General features: G+C 40.2%; 1 protein-coding gene across 2 annotated transcripts in view; it reads right to left on the reverse strand.

The window, feature by feature from the left end:
- dync1li1 (dynein, cytoplasmic 1, light intermediate chain 1) overlaps positions 1–20,020 on the reverse strand; it is a 50,402-nt gene that overhangs the window by 23,614 nt on the left and 6,768 nt on the right. For both annotated transcript variants that reach the window (XM_078417704.1, XM_078417713.1), the window contains exons 3-7: positions 16,448–16,564; positions 11,294–11,524; positions 8,558–8,727; positions 4,214–4,307; positions 1,067–1,202 (exon numbers count right to left, since the gene is read on the reverse strand). In XM_078417704.1, the coding sequence (XP_078273830.1) occupies positions 1,067–1,202; positions 4,214–4,307; positions 8,558–8,727; positions 11,294–11,524; positions 16,448–16,564 (748 nt within the window). The remainder of the gene's footprint in view (positions 1–1,066; positions 1,203–4,213; positions 4,308–8,557; positions 8,728–11,293; positions 11,525–16,447; positions 16,565–20,020) is intronic.

The following is a 20,020-nucleotide window of genomic DNA, read 5'->3' on the forward strand; positions in this document are numbered from 1 at the left end:
TCCCAAATGAAAATGTTAACATATGCAAAGACCATGAATGGCACGAAATGAAAATAACTTTAAATATTCTTATTTTGTATAAAGATACAATGCTAAGTCAATTATGTGAGGTATATTTGCTGTGGTAACATATTTAAATTCCTCCCAGACCGTAAAATATTGAGAGAAAATGAGAACTAATAATATTCATGGAGTAATTTGAACACCATGAACTCTGGGATGAAAATAGAAAATGCACTGTAATCACTTGAACAGAAAATTCAAGTACCAGGAAAACTAACATAACTATACTGCCTGATCATCAACACATCTTCTTGAAAAAGTTTGAAGTGACATTGGAAAGTATATCAGTTGGTCATTTAATATGTCAGCAAAGTTTATATGAGGAAATTTGTAATTCATTTATTCAATAAAATACTTCATGGATGGTTTGCTTATTTTATACAAATTTTAAAAAATCTACTTTTATAATTTTAATTCATTTACAAAATTATGTTTGATGGATTAAACAATTAGTGTGTAAAGTAAAACAACACTAAAAAGATAACAAAGCTAGAATTTCCAATATGCAACTATTGATAAAATACCAGTTTGCATTTCAAGGCAAGCTAATACTTCCAGTATTTTCTATCTTCATCCCAGAATTTTTGTTTCAATAAGGAAAACATCTCAGTTGTCAAGTATATACAGGGAATACAGGGAGTTACAACCTCAAAATTGAACTCCTTGATTTGTAAGGTTAAACAAGATTTCTGACAGTGGCATGATATGAATACACTGAGTATGGATCAATCCTTATTTTTATAGGATCAATCATTATTACTACACCATTCCATATAAACGGTAAAAAAAAGTGAGCATGTAATATTAAGATGTTTAGCATAAAATTAAATAAGATGGCTCATTTAAAATACTATTTGAGTTAAAGAGGAGGGAACATATTTAAAAAAGAACTGAAGCGCAAATTGAAATTTTAAAATTAATTTGTAATAAACAATGGAATGCTGTTTTACATTCGCAATGCATTTGTGAGTAAAAATATGCTATAATTCAAAATCAAACTTACATAAATACTGCATCCTTTTCTACAACCAGTACCGGTGAATGGAACGGAAATCCATATAATTTATGGACAAGATACTTATACATTAAATCAATATTTTTATTTTCCTTTATTGAAGTATAAATAAGTGCAGCACCATCTAAAACATCCACATTAAGGAAGATAACATAATAGCATCTCATGACAGACATACTCAAAATATGGCAATTAAGTGTCTGGAATGTTATTAGGCAGCTTCAAATTGCAAAGCTAGTCACACGAACAGCTCAGAACTCATGACATTGCATAAGCCGTGATTGGTAAGGTCGACCAACCTAGCCTCAGGACATTACTGCAGGAATTTCTCAGAGCAGTGTCTCAAAGCCCCTCCATGATCAGCTGCTTCATAACTGACATTCTTTCTGTTACAAGGTTTAGGGTGGGGATGTTCATAGATGATTCAATACCATTTATAATTCTTCAAACACAGATAAATTGTCCATGCCTGCTTACAGCAAGGATGGAGCGAATGGTGTCGCTGATAGAGTAGCAGCTTTTATCTGATCCTCTATTGAAGTCCCAGGCTATGATGAAGAAGCCTTCAGGGTACGTTGCCAGGTGTTTGTTGATTATGGTCAGTTGTCTCTCCAGTGCTAGCAGAATGCCTGGCTGGGGCAGGATGTAGACTGCAGTCATGATGAAGGGGGCAAATTTCCTTGATAGGTAGCAGGGATGGGACTTCTGTTGTTCCACGTGGGAGGGGGGGGGGGGGAGAGGGTGTGGAGAGAAGCAGGAATAGGACAAGACCCCCACTTCCAGGTTCCACATTGAGTTTACCACAAGGAAGTTGCTGATTCATCCAGCCCCAACAGCACTTCACTTGAAGGATTGCAGCAGTTCAAGATAGTAGCTAACTACCATCTTTTCAAGAGCAAAAGCAGCTGGCCCTTAATTACTAGTAAAATTATATACTTGTGGAGGAAGGAACTGCAGATGCTGGTTTACATTGAAGATAGTCACAAAATGCTAGAGTAATGCAGGACAGGCAGCATCTCTGGATAGAAGGAATAGGTGACGTTTCAGGTCGAGACCCTTCTTTAGAGTCTGAAGAAGGGTCTCGACCTGAAGCGTCACCCATTCCTTCTCTCCAGAGATGCTACCTGTCCTGCTGTTACTCTAGCATTTTGTCTATATCCTTGCGGATGTGATTAAGAGAAATAACTTCTACTGGCTTGCAAAACAAAGGATGATAGCAGTCATTCTTAACATTTAATTATTGCAGCCTTAGCTAATGCTGATGTAATTTCCCAAGATAGCACCCGCAGCCTTTAGCATGCTTTCTTCATTTAAAATGAATAAATTATGGTTTCTAAACCAATGTCCATGTTTAAAAACTACCAAATAGAAACATAGAAAATAGGTGGAGGCCATTTGGCCCTTCGAGCCAGCACCGCCATTCATTGTGATCATGGCTGATCCTCCACAATCAGTACCCTGTGCCTGCCTACTCCCCATAACCCTTGATTCCACTAGCCTCTAGATCTCTATCTAACTCTCTTTTAAATTCATCCAGTGAATTGGCCTCCACTGCCTCTGTGGCAGAGAATTCCACAAATTCACAAATCTCTGGGTGAAAAAGTTTCTTCTCGCCTCAGTTTTAAATGGCCTCCCCTTTATTCTTAGACTGTGGCCCCTGGTTCTGGACTTCCCCCAACATTGGGCACATTTTTCCTGCATCTAGCTTGTCCAGTCCTTTTATAATTTTATACGTCTCTATAAGATCCCCTCTCTTCCTTCTAAACTCCAGTGAATACAAGCCCAGTCTTTCCAATCTTTCCTCATATGACAGTCCCGCCATCCCGGGGATTAACATCGTGAATCTACGCTGCACTGCCTCTTTAGCAAGGATGTCCTTCCTCAAATTAGGAGACCAAAACTGGACTCAATACTCCAGATGTTGTCTCACCAGGGCCCTATACAACTGCAGAAGAACCTCTTTACTCCAATACTCAAATCCTCTCGTTATGAAGGCCAACATGCCATTAGCTTTCTTCACTGCCTGCTGTACCTGCACGCTTACTTTCAGTGACTGGTGCACAAGGACACCCAGGTCTCGTTGCACTTCCATTTTACCAAATCTGACACCATTGAGATAATAATCTGCCTCCTTGTTTTTGCCGCCAAAGTGGATAACCTCACATTTATCTACATTATACTGCCTCTGCCCACTCATTCAACCTGTCCAGGTCACCCTGCAACCTCCTAACATCCTCTTCGCAGTTCACACTGCCACCCAGCTTTGTGTCATCTGCAAATTTGCTAGTGTTACTTCTAATTCCATCATCCAAATCATTAATAAATATTGTAAATAGTTGTGGCCCCAGCACCGAGCCTTGCGGCACTCCACTCGCCACTGCCTGCCATTCTGAAAAGGACCAGTTTATTCCTACTCTTTGCTTCCTGACTGCCAACCAATTCTCTATCCATGTCAATATCCTACACCCAATACCATGTGCTCTAATTTTGCTCACCAATCTCCCATGTAGGACCTTATCAAAGGCTTTCTGAAAGTCTAGATACACTACATCCACTGGCTCTCCTTCATCCATTTTACTTATCACATCCTCAAAAGATTCCAGAAGATTAGTCAAGCAGGATTTCCCCTTCATAAATCCCTGCTGACTTGGACCAATCCTTTTACTGCTATCCAAGTGCGCCGTTATTACCTCTTTAATAAATGACTCCAGCATCTTCCCCATCACCGATGTCAGGCTAACTGGTCTATATTTCCCCGTTTTCTCTCTTGCTCCTTTCTTGAAAAGTGGGATAACATTAGCTACCCTCCAATCCACAGGAATATAGTCTGGAATACAGTCTGGAATTTTTCCAAACAGAGGTATCCAATCGAATACGTTTTAGGATTATACATTATGACATTTTTATTTAATCCCCTTGTCCTCCCAACCCAAATATCATCTTTATTATAAAATGTACATGTTTTGGCCCCATAAGACATTTTAAACCATTAAATAACATTGTTGGACTAGATAGCTGCTTTTTGCCTGCTACTGAATGAAAGCCAGTTCAAAATGTTAATTAAAAAATTGTTTTAAATGGAAGATAGACAAATACTATTTGAATGCACTCAGGCATGAAGATTGAAAAGGATACACTGTAGGCAAAATCTTCGAACGTGTGACTGAATAAAATCGAAGTGTTCATCTCTGTAATCATGTTCCTTTTCCAGTAGACTAATTGCATCACACTGCAGATATGAGATAAAATACACCCAACTGTTAAACTAGCTCTGTCGAGAATTAACTGGTAATTATTTTGAAAGGAGTTAAAATCGTGTCTCCCATTCACCTAGCCATACCTTGTATTATACAATTTAAAAATTAACTGCTTAACATATTATTTCTCAACCTTGAAAGAGACAAAATTCCAACAAAAAAATGGCAATGGCTGTACACTTTCTCAGAAGGCTACCCAGGCAATAATAACACAAGAGTGATATGTTAAAGCTCAAGTATCCCAATGCCCTGAAGAGTGCATTTCACTTAATTGAATTATTTGCATGAAAAAGTCAAAAGGAGACTGAAAGCTCGGATGAAAGTATATTTGTAAATATTGAACAAGTTTTAATGGCATAAGCAAATATCATCTGCAAAAATAAAGCTTGACTCATTATTTTTCTGGGTTCTAGAGCATGTTTAATGTCAAGGTTCCAGTTAGCCAAACTAAAGGAACTATCCAAAGAGAGCTTAAATTAATAGGTAGATTTAAGAACGAAATAAATTTTTTAACTAAATTGTTTTCTCTATGGTCCAACCTTTGGTCCTTTAACTTTACTTCCCCTGCCATTGCAGGGGAAAGTACCTCGGGAGGTGATGGTTTGGGTGGGAAGGAATGAGTGAACCAAGGAGTAATGGAAGAAGTGCTACCTATGGAAAGCAGAAAGGGTTGTAGATGGGAAGATGTAATTAGTGGTGGGATCATAATACAGGTAGCTGAACTGTCAGTGAATGACGTATTGGATGCAGAGGTTGATAGGGTGCAAGGTAAGGAATTCTATCCTTGTTCTGTTGAGGGGTGTGCATAGGGGAACTGCAGGACACAGGGGGCATGGGTGAGGGATCCATCTACAAGAACAGGGGAAACCATGTTCACTTAAGAACGAAGACACCTTGGATGTCTTGGAGTAGATAGCTTCATCTTGGGAGCAGATGCAGCAGAGACAGAGAAATCGAGAGAAGGGGATGGCATCCTTGCAAGAAGAGTTGTAATCAAGATAATTGTGGGAGTCAATGAGTTTATAATAGACCACAGACCACAAACTACAGACCAGCAACCCCAATATCAGGATAGGAAAAATTCTAGAATCTACTGTACAAAAATGCAATAGGAGAACATTTGGTAAACCTTATTGGGTCTGGGTAAACTCAGCATAGTTTAGGAAAGGGAAATGAGGCTCAACACATCTAATGGAGTTATTTTTAGGATCTTCATTATTCATGAGGGACATGGGCATAGATTTCATGCATATACCGAATCATACTCTAAAGAATTAACATGCATTATAAGCATTAAACTTTCAAATGCTTCTCAGCAATGGTATTTAAAATAAAATAATCTGTATGTACATTGAGTGGTTCCTCAATGTGTACATGTATACAGAAATTAGTTTGAAATGATTCAATATGGAAACTTGGGCGAGTATGTTGCAAAACGGCTAAACATGGACCGAGTAAAATAGATAAGGGAGAGGCATCTTACTTAATACATTTGGACTTTCATAAAGTCCCACAAAAGAGGTTAGTGTGCCAAAATTAAAGTTTGCAGAATTGTGGGCAAGTAGTGTTATGAATTGAAAATTGGTGAAATGGTTGATAATCTCAAACTGGTTATCTGAATCGTGATAAATTAGGAAAAGGGAAGACGCAACTAGATCTGGGTGATCTTGTACCCCAGTAGCTGAAAGCATACATTCAGATCAACAAACCGTGTGGTAGCCATCATTGCAAGACAGCCACCGTGGTTTGAGGACATGAGTCAGAATATCTTGCTGCACCTGAACAGGGACTGGTGAGATCCCATATGGAGTTGTGCTTGCAGCTTTGATTTCCTTATTTGACATGGAAGGAATACAATAGAGGCTTACTAGATTGATTCCTGCTATTACATGATCGACTTATAAAGGAAGAATTGGGTTGGTTAGGCTTACACTCAATGCAGTTCAGAATTAGAGGTAATTGTATAAAAAAACTATAACATTTCTAACAGAATTTGCCAGAATAGATACAGATATGTCCTATAGCTGGAAAGTCCAGAATGACTAAAAGTTTCAATAGGTATGTAAAAAGGAAAAGATTGGTGAAGACGAATGTAGGTCACTTACAGTCAGAGACAGGTGAATTTATAATGGGAAACAAGGAAATGGCAAAACAGTTAAACGAGTGAAGGGGAAATCATGCTTGACTAATCTTTTGAAATTTTTTGAGGATGTAACCAGGATAATGGATAAGGGAGAGCCAGTGGATGTGGTGTATCTGGACTTAAAAAACCCCTTTGACAAGGTCCCACGCAAGAGATTAGTGTGCACAATTAGAGCACATGGTATTGGGGGTAGGGTAATGACCTGGATAGAGAACTGGTTGGCAGACAGGAATCAAAGGGTAGGAATTAACGGGTCCTTTTCAGAATGGCAGGCAGGTGCCGCAAGGCTCGGTGCTGGGACCCCAGTTGTTTACAATATATATTCATGATTTAGACGAGGGAATTAAATGTAAAATGCGGATGACATAAAGCTGGGTGGCAGTGAGAGCTGCGAGGATGCTATGATGCTGCAGGGCGACTTGGACAGGTTGGGTGAGTGGACAATGCATGGCAGTTGCAGTATAATATAATGTGGATAAATGTGAGGTCATCCTCTTTGGTGACAAGAACAGGAAGGCAGATTATTACCTGAATGGTGTCAAATTAGAAGGGGAAATGCAACAAGACCTGGGTGTGCTTGTACATCAGTCACTGAAAGTACGCTTGCAGGTACAGCAGGCAGTGAAGAAAGCCAATGGCATGTTGGCCTTCATTGCGAGAGGATTTGAGTTTAGAAGCAAGGAGGTCCTACTGCAGTTGTAGAGGGCCCTGGTGAGACCGCACCTGGAATATTGTGTGCAATTTTGGTCTCCTAATTTGAGGAAGGACATTATTGCTATTGAGGGAGTGCAGTGTAGGTTCACCAGGTTAATTCCCGGGATGGCGGGACTGACGTATGATGAAAGAATAGGACGACTGGGGCTTGTACTCGCTGAAATTTAGAAGGATGAGAGGGGATCTTATAGAAACATATAAAATTCTTAGAGGATTGGACAGTGTAGATGCAGGAAAAATGTTCCCAATGTTGGGGGAGTCCAGAACAGGGGTCATAGTTTAAGAAGGGGTAGGCCATTAAGGACTGAGATGAGGAAAAACCTTTTCACCCAGAGAGTTGTGAATCTGTGGAATTCTCTGCCACAGAAGGCAGTGGAGGCCAATTCACTTGATCTTTTCATAAAAGAGTTAGATTTAGCTCCTAGGGCTAAGGGAATCAAGCGATATGGGAAAAAAGCCGGAACGGAGTACTGATTTTGGATGATCAGCCATGATCATATTGAATGGCGGTGCTGGCTTGAAGGGCTGAATGGGCCTACTCCTGTACCTATTTTTTATGTTTCTATGTAGGGTCACAACTTTGAGACAAGGAATGTCATTTAGAACCGAAATCAAGAGAAATATCTTCAGAAAATGGTGAACTTGTGGAATTCACCATCTCAGAAGCTGTTGTTAAATATATTCCTGAAGGAGTAGGTATATTTTTTAAACCTAGCATCAAGGGCTATGAGAGAATGATCTTGGGACTGATGTGGATGAACAGCCATGATTGTGTTGAATAATTGGACAGGCCCAAAGGGCTAAGTAGTTCATTGTTGTTCATGTTTATTTATGCCCAAAGTGAAAATTCTAGTGTTCATCAGAATTTAATATTTTAGAAAATACATGTGAGCTTGAAAATACATGTGTGAATAAAAATCTTGTGTTTTGCAATAGGCTTGAAAAGTTCAGATCAATCTATTTTTATATATCTTAATAACATTAACATCAGTTTCCATAGAAAGGAGACCGGGTTGTGTTACAACTTATTTTGGTTTGGCATGGTTGTATTTAAAGTGATTTTATTAAAATTTAGCCAGAGGATACGCAAGGAACTGCAGATGAAGGTAAAAAAACCCGACAAAGTAACTCAGCAGGTCAGGCAGCATCTCTGGAGAATGTGGATAGGTAACGTTTCTTCAGACTGAACTCTAATACTTTGTCTTTTTTTGTAAACCAGCATCTGCAGTTCCTCGCCTCCTCTAATCTGAAGCACTCTTTACGTGCAAGTATTTTCTCGAGTCAAAATGTTTCAGTTGGAAAAAGGACCAGCTCTGTAAGTTACTTGAGTTAATATTTATCACGTGAATATTTTTATAGACATACCTTGGTGCAAACTACTAGTACTGGAACGCCAAGATTATGTGTAAGTGTATTAGTGCCCAGAGGCAAGACCACATTTTCTTCATTTGTTTCTTGTGAAACCATACTTCTTCTCTGTGGAGATACTGGTGTTTCTTTATCTGGCTCTTCGTATTCTTGAAACTGTCTCACTACTGTAAATAGAACAAGAAATGAGAAATAAATAAATTATCAGGCACCAAATTAGTACCATCTTTTATTTCTCATTTTAAATGATACAGTAAGTCACTCAGCCCATTAACTCTATGCCAACTCACAAAGCATTTAAATCTCCTCTCCCTGTAATCCATCTTCTGCTTACATGCCCCTCAACACAACTCAGATTTTGCTGCATATAAAAGGTTTTCAAATGGAGACCTATCTCAGTGCTATTGATGCAGTTTCTCATTGATCAAGTTAAATTACTGGTGTCAAGTAGATTAATAAAAACTGGTGTCAAGTAGATTAATAAAACATTAACAGACCAAATGAGAAGTAGCTATAACAAAAAAGGTTCCTCCTATTAAATAATAGCATTTCATGAATTCTAACTAATTTATTATATTTTCCTGTAAACTTTTCTCAAGTGTTATCATATACACTTCACCACTCCTGTACCAAAGAATAACGGACAGTGTTCTGCCTGTTAGAGAAGGGAAAGGCAACAAATCCTCAGAACCCAATTACCCGAATGGCAGGTATTGAAAGAGGTGGCTATGGAGATAATGGATGCACTGCTTGTCATCTTCCAAAATTCCACTGATTGAGAATGGTTCCAACACACTGGTAGGTAGCAGATGCAGCTACTACTTTAAAAAGTGATGAAAGGGAAATGCAGGCATTTAGAAAACATTAGGTCTTGACAAAGTCAACATAGGTGTGGTGTATAAGGAGGAAATCATATTTGATAAATCTGTTAAAATATTTTGAGCCTGTAACAAGCTGAACAGATAAGGACAAATTTGTTGATTATAGTGTATTTTCAGGCAGCTTTCATTACGGTAACACTCATGAGATTATTACATTAGAGTACACAGCATTGGAAGCATTATACTGCTGTTAATAGAAGAGTGACAACAGATAAATAACAGTCAAAATCAAATATTTATTTTGGGGTTGGGAGACTGTAAACATTGGGATGCGGAGGGTTTGGTGATAGGGTTTGGCTCTTCACAATGTAAATCAATAATTAAAAGAAGAGGCATGGTCTCGGTGGGCTGAAGGGCTTGTTTCCACGATTAATTCACTTATGCGACATCTGTTGTGTCTAATCTCATTCTTCTACAATATGGGTACTTTCCAAAACAAAGTAATCAGATTGCAACCAAATCAAAAGTCATTTGGCAAGCTGCTTCATAAATGGTTATGTTGGATGACACATTGCCATGGTCACAGCAAACAGAGTAAATATAATGGGATTATTTTCAGGTTGGCAACCTAGGATCTAATGTTGTACACAGGAGCTGCGACATATGTTAATAACTTGGCAGACAGAAGCACATATCAACAACCAAATTTGTAGATGATGCAAGTAGTGCACAGCATACAAATAGTTCACAGAAAGATATTGGCAGGTTCGGAAAGTGGGCGAAAAGTTGGCAAATGAAGCCAAATACTTTTTCACAAACCTCATTAATCTTACCCGATTACTTTGACTGTTTGCAACTGCCCTGCTGTAGCATCTTTAAAAGCATGTTTAACAGATGTCAAGCTAACTGACTTATAGCATCCTGTTTTTGGTTTCCCATACTTTTTGAATAAATTAATTACTTCCCAATCCAATGGAATCTTCATCGAAACAGTGTGAATTTTGGAAAATCAATGCCAGTGTGACAAAATCCGCCATGATCTGAAGTTTGTAGTAGTGATTGTTTGCAAAGAATGCCGGTATTGTAAAGCAACTTTGAACGAGGTATTTAGAAGCCAAATGAATCCTTTTATCCTCCTATTGGATATATGTAGTTAATGTTCATTCTGTAATGTCAATACCATAGACATCATATTTCACTAATTCAAGACTCGGTTTTCTGACCCAAATTAAAATGCATCTTGTAATGCCATCAAAATAGCACATTTAATTTTCTTGTTTAACTTACAGTTGATCTAAACATTTTAGTTCTCAAGCATTGATATGTTACTTGATCTAGTGTTATATAAATACTGAAAATAACAGGCAAAATACACCATGTGTAGGAAGGAACTGAAGATAGACACTGGTCTAAAACGAAAATAGACACAAAAAGTTGGAGTAACTCAGCGGGTCAGGCTGCATCTCTGGAGAAAAGGAATAGGTGACGTCTCGGGGGACCCTTCTTCAGGTCTCTGAAAGGTCTCCTGAAAAAATGTCTCAACCGGAAACGTCACCTATTCCTTTTCTCCAGAGATGCTGTCTGACCCGCTGAGTTAAACCAGCCTTTTGTGTCTATCTTGTGCAAATTTTTGAACCCCTCAAGATAAACAAAGTAGCATTTGTTTCCTGGTTTCCAATTTTAATTCAATGGGAGAAGAGAATACAGTTTTAAAAATACTGAGAAAAACACATCCTGCTGCCACAGACTTTGTTGTATTAATTACTCTAAAATGCTGATCTATTACAGAATATTCAGCCCTTCATGGATTTGATTTAATTTTTTACATAATAGCTCGAGGATCTAAAAAGTGCCAGTAATCAATTATCATACCCCCTCAATTATATCTATGTCCATACAGCACAGTACTTACAATTCTGTTCCATTTCTTTCATTTCCTCTGGTGGTATTTTTAATTTGTCAATGTGTTCTTGAACAACATTGGTCCATTTCTGTAACGAATCCATGACCATCCAAGGCCGAGACATGTCCACCACCAACATGAGCAAAGTGTCTTTTATGTTGTCGGTGGTAACTGCAAACTTCAGGAGACCCTTATGATAAGTGTCGCCATCCAAGATCCAAACATTGCAGCGAGTGTGATCTGTTAATACAAAATTCCACAAAGTGGAAAATAAGTAGTACCTTTTCCTTACTCTCTCATCACAAAGTCACACACTATTCAGTCCTGTTCGGAAAATCTGTCAGAATATTTCAGCTACTCAGAAGAGAAACTCTGTAGTTTAACAACTGTTTCAGGATTTCCTCCCAATTCAAACTGTGTTAATTGCACAAAATGTACCTATCTTCTTCTGAACACATCCTTCTCCTTGGCAAGTTCATCTGAAATGTTCAGAAAAGCAAGGACCATAGAATGCCCCAAAATTATAGGAGCCAAGGGAAAAAAAAGACATTAGACGTAATAGCTCAATAAAATACATTTTGACAAAATAAAATATTATATCCTCTCTTATATACAAGTGCCCAAATTACAGGACACCATGCAGATGACAAAGCGACAAAAATAAATATCTACAACTGGAATCTTGCATCCACTTCTTAGTAGCTGTGTGATATGGTGTTTTTGGTGGACAAGAGTGTTGGAACAGGTAGAGGGACTGAGGCAAAACAATCTCAGCAGACTGAGGTATCTCGAAATCTAAAAACAAAAATCTAAAAAAATGGAATATTACCAAGACGTAGCAAGCTAAAAGAACCAGAGAAAACAGAGGATGCACCGGATATTGGTCAATGTCACGCATGTCAGGTCAACCTTCGAGAGTGAACCAGTGAAAAACAACTGGTCAGAATGGCGTTCCCAGCCGTGTCCTCAGAACCTGCACAGACCTGTTGACAGATGTATTCATGGACATCTTTAATCCTTGCCTACTCCATTCGAAGTTGCCCACATGCTTTTAAGAGTACCACTATCATTCATTACTGACGCCAAAGAAAAGCAACATAGAATGCCTTAATAATTACCATCTGGTGGTGTTGATATGCACCATCATGAAGTGCTTCAAAAGGATCTTCAAGGCACACATCAACTCTATCCTCCCAGATAGCCTTGATCCACTGTAATTAGCCTACCACCACACCAGGTTCATGGCAGACATCTCCCTGGCCCTACATTGATCCCTGGAATGTCTGGATAACAAGGACACGTTCGCATTGATATTTATTGATTATAGCTCCATCTTCAACACCATAATGTCAACAAGACTCATCTCCAAACTCCTAGATCTAGGACTCCGCAACCTTTCTACAACTGGATCCTTGTCTTCCTGCCCATCCATCACAATCAGTAAGGATATGTGACAAACAATGTTCCACGATAATTCTCAACACCAGTGCCTCACATGGATGCGTTCTCAGCCCCTTATACGCTCCCTATTCACTTATGACTGTACGGCCGAAAACTGCTCCAACTTCATTACACAGTTAGAGCGTATCTTGAACAATGATGAGAAGGTATACAGAAAAGAGATAGAGAGCTTAGTAACATAGTGTAAAGACAACAACCTCTCCTTCAATGACAGAAAAACAAAGATGCAAGTTATTGACTTCAGGAAACAGGATAGTGTATATGCCCCAATCAGCATCAATGGTACTGTAGGGGAGATGGTTGAGAGCTTCATATTTCTAGATGTAAATATCACCAATTGGTCCTGGTCCAACTACTTTGGCACCATGACCAAGGAAGCGTACGAAAGCCTATAGTTCTTAGAAGTCAGAGAAAATTTAGGATGTTTTAAAACATAGAACAGTAATGTCTCCAATGACTCTTACTAATTTCAAAAGATGATGTCTTTTGGCACAATGGCCTTCATCAATTGGAGTATTGGGTAGAGAGGTTATGTTACAGATGTACAAGATATGGGTGAGGCCACATTTGGAGTATTGTGCTCAGTTTTGGTCATCCTGTTGTAGGAAAGATGTTAAGCTGGAAATTGCACAGAGAAGATTTACGAGGATGTTGCAAAGACTCGGGGTCTGAGCTATAGGGAGAGATTGAGCAGGCCAGGACTTTATTCCTTGGAGCACAGGAGGATAAGGGGTGACCTTATAGAGGTATATGAGATCATGAGGGGAATCAATAGGGTAAATGCACAGAGTATTTTAGCCAGTTTCGGGGAATCAAAAACCAGAAGGCATAGGTTTGAGGTGAGAGGGGAAAGATTTGATAGGAACCCAAGGGCATCATTTTCACACAAAGGGTGGTGGGTATATGGAACAAGCTGCAAGATGAGGTAGTTGAGGCAGGTACTATCACAACATTTAAAACAATCTTGGACAGGTACATGGATAGGAAAGGTTTAGACAATAGGTGCAGGAGTAGGCCATTCGGCCATTCAATGTGATCATGGCTAATCATTCACAATCAGTACCCCGTTCCTACCTTCTCCCCATACCCCCCCGACTCCGCTATCATTAAGAGCTCTATCTAGCTCTCTCTTGAAAGCATCCAGAGAATTGGCCTCCACTGTCTTCTGAGTTTTTCCTCATCTCCGTTCTAAATGGCCTACCCCTTATTCTTAAACTGTGGCTCCTGGTTCTGGACTCCCCCAACATTGGGAACATGTTCCTGCCTCTAGTGTGTCCAATCCCTTAATAATCTTATATGTTTCAATACGATCCCCTCTCATCCTTCTAAATTCCAGTGTATACAAGCCTAGTCGCCCCAGTCTTTCAACATATGACAATCCCGCCATTCCGGGAATTAACCTAGTGAACCTACGCTGCACTCCCTCAATAGCAAGAATGTCCTTCCTCAAATTTGGAGACCAAAACTGCACAGTTCTCCAGGTACGGTCTCACGAGGGCCCTGTACAACTGCAGAAGGACCTCTTTGCTCCTATACTCAACTCCTCTTGTCATAAAGGCCAACATGCCATTAGCTTTCTTCACTGCCTGCTGTACCTGCGTGCTAACTTTAAGTGACTGATGAACAAGGACACCCAGATCTCTTTGTACTTCCCCATTTCCTAACTTGACACCATTCAGATAATAATTTGCCTTCCTGTTCTTACCACCAAAGTGGATAACCTCGCATTTATCCACATTAAACTGCATCTGTCATGCTTCTGCCCACTCACACAATCTGTCCAAGTCACTCTGCATCCTTATGGCATCCTCCTCACAGTTCACACTGCCACCCTGCTTTGTGTTATCCGTTTAGAAGGATATGGACTCTTCAGAAGGGCGAAACACAAGGTGGGATTAGTGTCGATGCAGACCTCCCAACATTTGATTTTACAAATTCAGAATTTTGATCTCCAAAATTCAGAATTTTACATCAAAATTCATAATATGGCGCTTAATGCAACTTCCCAGCAAAAAAAAAGTATGCACGCCAAATGCGCATACGCGTTGCGCTACATTCCTGTGTGAAAAACAACTGTTATTTTCAACAGTCTGTAGTTCTTGGACTACATGTACAATGTCAGGCCTATCATGTGTATATTCTGCTATTTATAGAAAGGTTATTGAACAGAAATACTTTTTACAACACAAAGAAAAAATTGTTTTGTTTTGTTTTCTCTATTTTGTTTTTTCCTTACACAAAATGTATGATTAAGTTATGAAGAAAGTTTCATTTAAAACTGCACATACCTAATTTCATTGAAGACATACTTGCTCCAGAGGTCTTCAACAGCACATCACAACAGTCCATGACCCCCCACCCCCACAACCCACCCCCCCACTCCCACTCTACCCCCACTCCCGACTTTCCCCCCGACTCCCGCCCTCCCCCCACTCCCGCCTACCCCACTACTCCCCTCCCCCCTTTCCCCTCAAGTCCGCCCGCCCTTCCTTTCCCCCCCACCTCCACTCCCCCCCCACCATTCCCACTCCCCCCCACCACCCTCCCCTCCTCCCCACTCCCTCCCACGCACCCCATCCCCTCTCTGGCGAGCCCAGTGGCAAGGCGAGTCGGGGCCAGCGGCTAGGCGAATTGGGGCCAGCGGCGAGGTGAGACGGGCCAACAGTGAGTCAAGGCCAGCGGCAAGGCGAGTCGAGGCTAGCGGCAAGGTGTGGCGAGCCCAGCGGCGAGGGGAGGCCAGCAGCGAGGTGAGGCCGGGCCAGCAGCGAGGCAAGGCCAGCGGCGAGGTGAGGCGAGCCCAGCAGTGAGGCGAGTCGGGGCCAGCGGCGAGGACGGGCCAGCAGCGAGCCGCGGCGAGCGGCAGGGCGAAGCGTGCGTTTTGCGGAAAAATGTGAGGTGAAATCGGAATGGCGGAAATGAAATAAGAAAGCGGAAACTTTCCGCCAAATTCGGAAGGGTTGGGAGGTCTGGTAGATGGGACAACTTGGTTGGAGTGGGCAAGTTGGGTCAAAGGGCTTGTTTGTCTCTATGACTCTATAAGGGTGTAGTTTTGAATCTCCCAACTTACCTTGTTGTTGGCCCCTGTACATTTTCCTGTACCTGTAATATTACATTCTACAGTTAATTTTTCTCTTTGGACTATTTGTTGTACTAGTGTATGGCTTGATTGTATGGTATGGCTTGATTGTATGTACCATGCTATGTATGGTATGATTTGACTGGATAGCACGCAAAACAGTTTTTCACTTTATCTCAGTACACGTGACAATAATAAACTAATACTAATATCAAGCTTGAATTAGAGGCTATTGTTGAAGATGTTTATGAAGGAACTGCAGATGTTGGTTTAAATCAAAGATAGACACAAAATGCTGGAGTAACTCAGCGGGACAGGCAGCATCTCTAGAGATTTGGGTCGAGATTCTTCTTCAGACAGAAGAAGGGTCTCGACCCGAAACTTCACCCATTCCTTCTCTCCAGAGATGCTGCCTGTCCTGCTGAGTTACTCCAGGATTTTGTGTCTACCTTCTATTGCTGAAGGTGTTTGCTTGAAGTATGGATTGCCCCATTTAGTTGAATAATGAAGGCTGCAAAGGGATTATTAATTTCCAGATCACAAATGTTTAAATTTTTTTACATAAAGAAAAATCAACACAAATAATGAGGAGCAAAATTTTCAATCATGGAATAGCGAGTGCTCACCTTCAATATCTTCATCATGAACATCCAGGTACAAGAATTCTATTCCTCGTCCTTTCTTGTAATCCTCCACTCCTTGCAGTTTTGCTATTAAAGTAGTTTTACCAGATCCATCTTCTCCTGGAAATAAAGCAAGAGTTTGGGAAAAATAGTAAAGCATATTATCAGAACACATCAGGTGGCACAGCTGCTGCCTTACAGCGCTTGCAGCACTGCAGACCCGGGTTCAGTCCCAACTATGAGTGCTGCCTGTATGGAGTTTGTACGTTCTCCCAGTGATCGCGTGGATTTTTCCAGAGAACTTCGGTTTCCTCCCACATCCCAAAGACGTACAGGTATGTAGTTAAATTGGCCTAGTAAATGTAAACGTTGTCACTAGTGTGTGTAGGATAATGTTAATATGCGGAGATCGCTGGTCGGCGGGGACTCAGTGGCCCGAATGGGCCAGTTTCCAGGCTGGATCTCTAAACTAAACATCACATCATAAATGCAACCGATGCAATCTAATGTCTAGATCGGATAATGTTACTTGCTCACTTCAAGTTTTAATTTTATTAATAGTGTATTTTAAATTGAATATTCAAATTACTTTATTCCCATAACAAAATGTTAATTTTTATGGTTTAGTATTTAGAATAATTTGAAAAACATTTATCTTGTGGAAAAAATTCCCGGAAATAATTTTGCAAATAACAGCATTAGATTATGGGTGCATTAGAAATTAAAAAATAATAAAAATTGTGCTCTATAGTTTCTGTCTCTTCTGGATACAATTGTGTCACTGTAACTTCTCTAATATTGATCAATAATCAATAGAAACAAGCAAGTCCTCTGTCTGGGCATATATGACCAAGCCAAGCCACTCAGCTGCAGTAGTCTCTATATATGGCCACCTTATATTCTGAAGAGGGTTCGCCAATGAAATCACCTGTGAAAACCACTTATTTTTTGGTATCTAAGAGCAGTAGTGTTCATTTGACAATGTTGGTTTATTGTCAGTAACAAAATTGCAAAGTGAACATACTCTCTGATAGGATACGTCTGCATTCAAACAAATGCATATTTCAATGCTCTGGTGCTCATCAATATCATCAAACATATCAAAATAGAAATATCAGGAGCTGGCTTTCTCTCTATTTAATGTGCCTAACTTGTGCTCAAAGAAATAAGCCATCCCACTGAAGTTAACTAACTCCAATGCACTGGGACCTCAAAAAGTATTCGCTTATTAAGTATTGCAATCTTGTAATGTCAAAATATCAGTTATTACTGAAATTCAATGCTTTTATCTAAACTAACCAATGGACTCTGTAGGAGGAAAATGATTTTGACTGTTTCAATGACCTAAGAAACCAAATGACCATTTTACAAAACATCTCTGGTCAGTCCACAAGCACCACTTGACCTTCCAGTCGCAAGTTACTTTAATTCTCCACTGCCATTCCGACTTCTGTGTCGTGGGCCTCCTACATTGCTCCAATAATACGGTGCGGCCGAACCACTACATTTGTTCCTTTTTTCCTATCTCTATGTGTCAGATTTTAAAGTAGACATTACCATGACAATTTTGCTCTAAACCCTATCACAGATATTTCCTGTGTTCTCTCCACCCCTCCTTTTCTGCAACTTAATGCGCTTGTTTTTTTTTTCATATTCCCAGTTCTGATAAAAGGCTATCCTTGACCCAAAACGTTCAAGTTATTTTTCTCCCAGTGCCAGTTAACCACAGTGCATCTATAGTAATGATGGAAATTTGTTGCCTATGATACAGACAACATAAACCACAAACTAAAAGTTATTTGAGCTAATTAATTTGTTTTGATCCACATAAATAATTGTTTTCTTTAATACAAATGCTAATAAAATGAAACCCAATTGTCGATGAAATGATCCAAGATACTATATTGGAAATAAATTTGCAATATTTCACTTTTTGTTGATGTGGCGTTGGAATTATTGTAGATTGAGATCAATACATACTGTACAACGGTGGATAGCTGCAATCTCCATACCACTAAACCAATTAACATGTGACAAAAAAGGTTTGCTGCGCTCACTTTAAAACTATGCCTTCTTGTCTTTGACCTCCATCCTGAGAAAAAGGTTCCGACTGTCTACTCTATCCATGTCTCTCATAATGTTATATACTCTATTGGTGGTTGAAGAAAACCTGTTAGAGGTCTATCAGGTGTGCTTTCAAGAATAAAGATGAAATCCAAATGTAAACAATCATTATTTTATGACTGATAACTGAAAGGCTAAATTATCCATCTTCTATAATCAGCTATAAATCAATAAGCAATATTCACAAACTTTACAGATGGAACTTTTGAAACCTTTTGTATTTGTTCTCTGGGAACAAATTGTTTTCACATGAAGTAAAATGTGCATTAAATTCTCTCAGATTTAATAGCATGGAACTTGTCAGCTGTTGGGATTTCTCTACGAGAACGGGTGCAAGGTAAAAAGTCAAGTCTCACAGGTTGGGTAATAAAAAGGAAAGTAAACCTAGGTGAAGTGGCCACAGTGAGAGCAGCCATTGTGGGAGTGGACAGAGTAAGACTAGGGCATTGAGGCTTTGGTGAGGGCAGGATAAAGTTTGGTCTGTCACTTTGTTTGTTTCAGAGTGCAACTTGGTCCTGGTAAGATGGAATGGAAGCTAGTGATGTGGAGTGCTCGACCTGTGGGATGTGGGAACTCAGGAAGATGGCCAATGTCCCCGAGGGCTATAATCTACAGGAGTTGCGTCCAGGTGCAGCTCCTTAACGACCATGTTAGGGGACTGGAGCTGCAATTGGATGACTCAGTCTCATCCGGGAGTGAGGAAGTTATAGATAGGAGCTATCGAGAGGTGGTCACACCCAAGGAGCAGACAGAGAATAGATGGGTGAGCACCAGGAAAATGAGCTGGAAAAGTTGGCCATTCTCCTGCAAAACAGGTACACCACTTGGATACTGTGGAGTGGGATGACCGTTCAGGGGAGGGCAGTAGCAGCCAAGATTGTGGCACAGGGCCTGGCTCTGACAGAGGTATAGGATGAAGTCAGGCCGATGATAGTGATAGGGGACTCGCTAGTCGAGGGACACAGATTCTGAGGCAGCAATCGGGACTCCAGGATGATCTGTTGCCTCCGTGGTGCTAGGGTCCCGGATGTCTTGGAATGGCTGCAGAACATTCTCAAGGAGAAGGATGAGCAGTCAGAAGTTTTTTGGAAAATGGATGAGGTCCTGCGGATTGAATATAGGACGTTAGGTAAAAGGTTAAAATGCAGAACCTTGAGGGTGATAATCTCCGGATTATCACCTGTGCCACGTGCTAGTGAGGGTATCAATAGGAGGATAGGGCAGATGAATATGTGGCTAAGGGTGCAGGAGACAGGGATTTAGATTTTTGCACTATTGGGATTTCTTCTAGGGCGAGGTGACCTGTACAAGAGAGATGGTTTGGATAGGTTGTGAGTGGTCAAATAAGTGGCAGATGGAATACGTCGTAGCAAAGGGTGGAGTCCTGCATTTTGGTAGTAGGTACAAAGGGATTTTTCCAAATGGGGAGAGGATTCAGAAATTGGAGGTGCA

This window comes from Rhinoraja longicauda, chromosome 2 (genome assembly GCF_053455715.1).
Source record: "Rhinoraja longicauda isolate Sanriku21f chromosome 2, sRhiLon1.1, whole genome shotgun sequence".
Taxonomy (NCBI): Eukaryota; Metazoa; Chordata; class Chondrichthyes; order Rajiformes; family Arhynchobatidae; genus Rhinoraja; species Rhinoraja longicauda.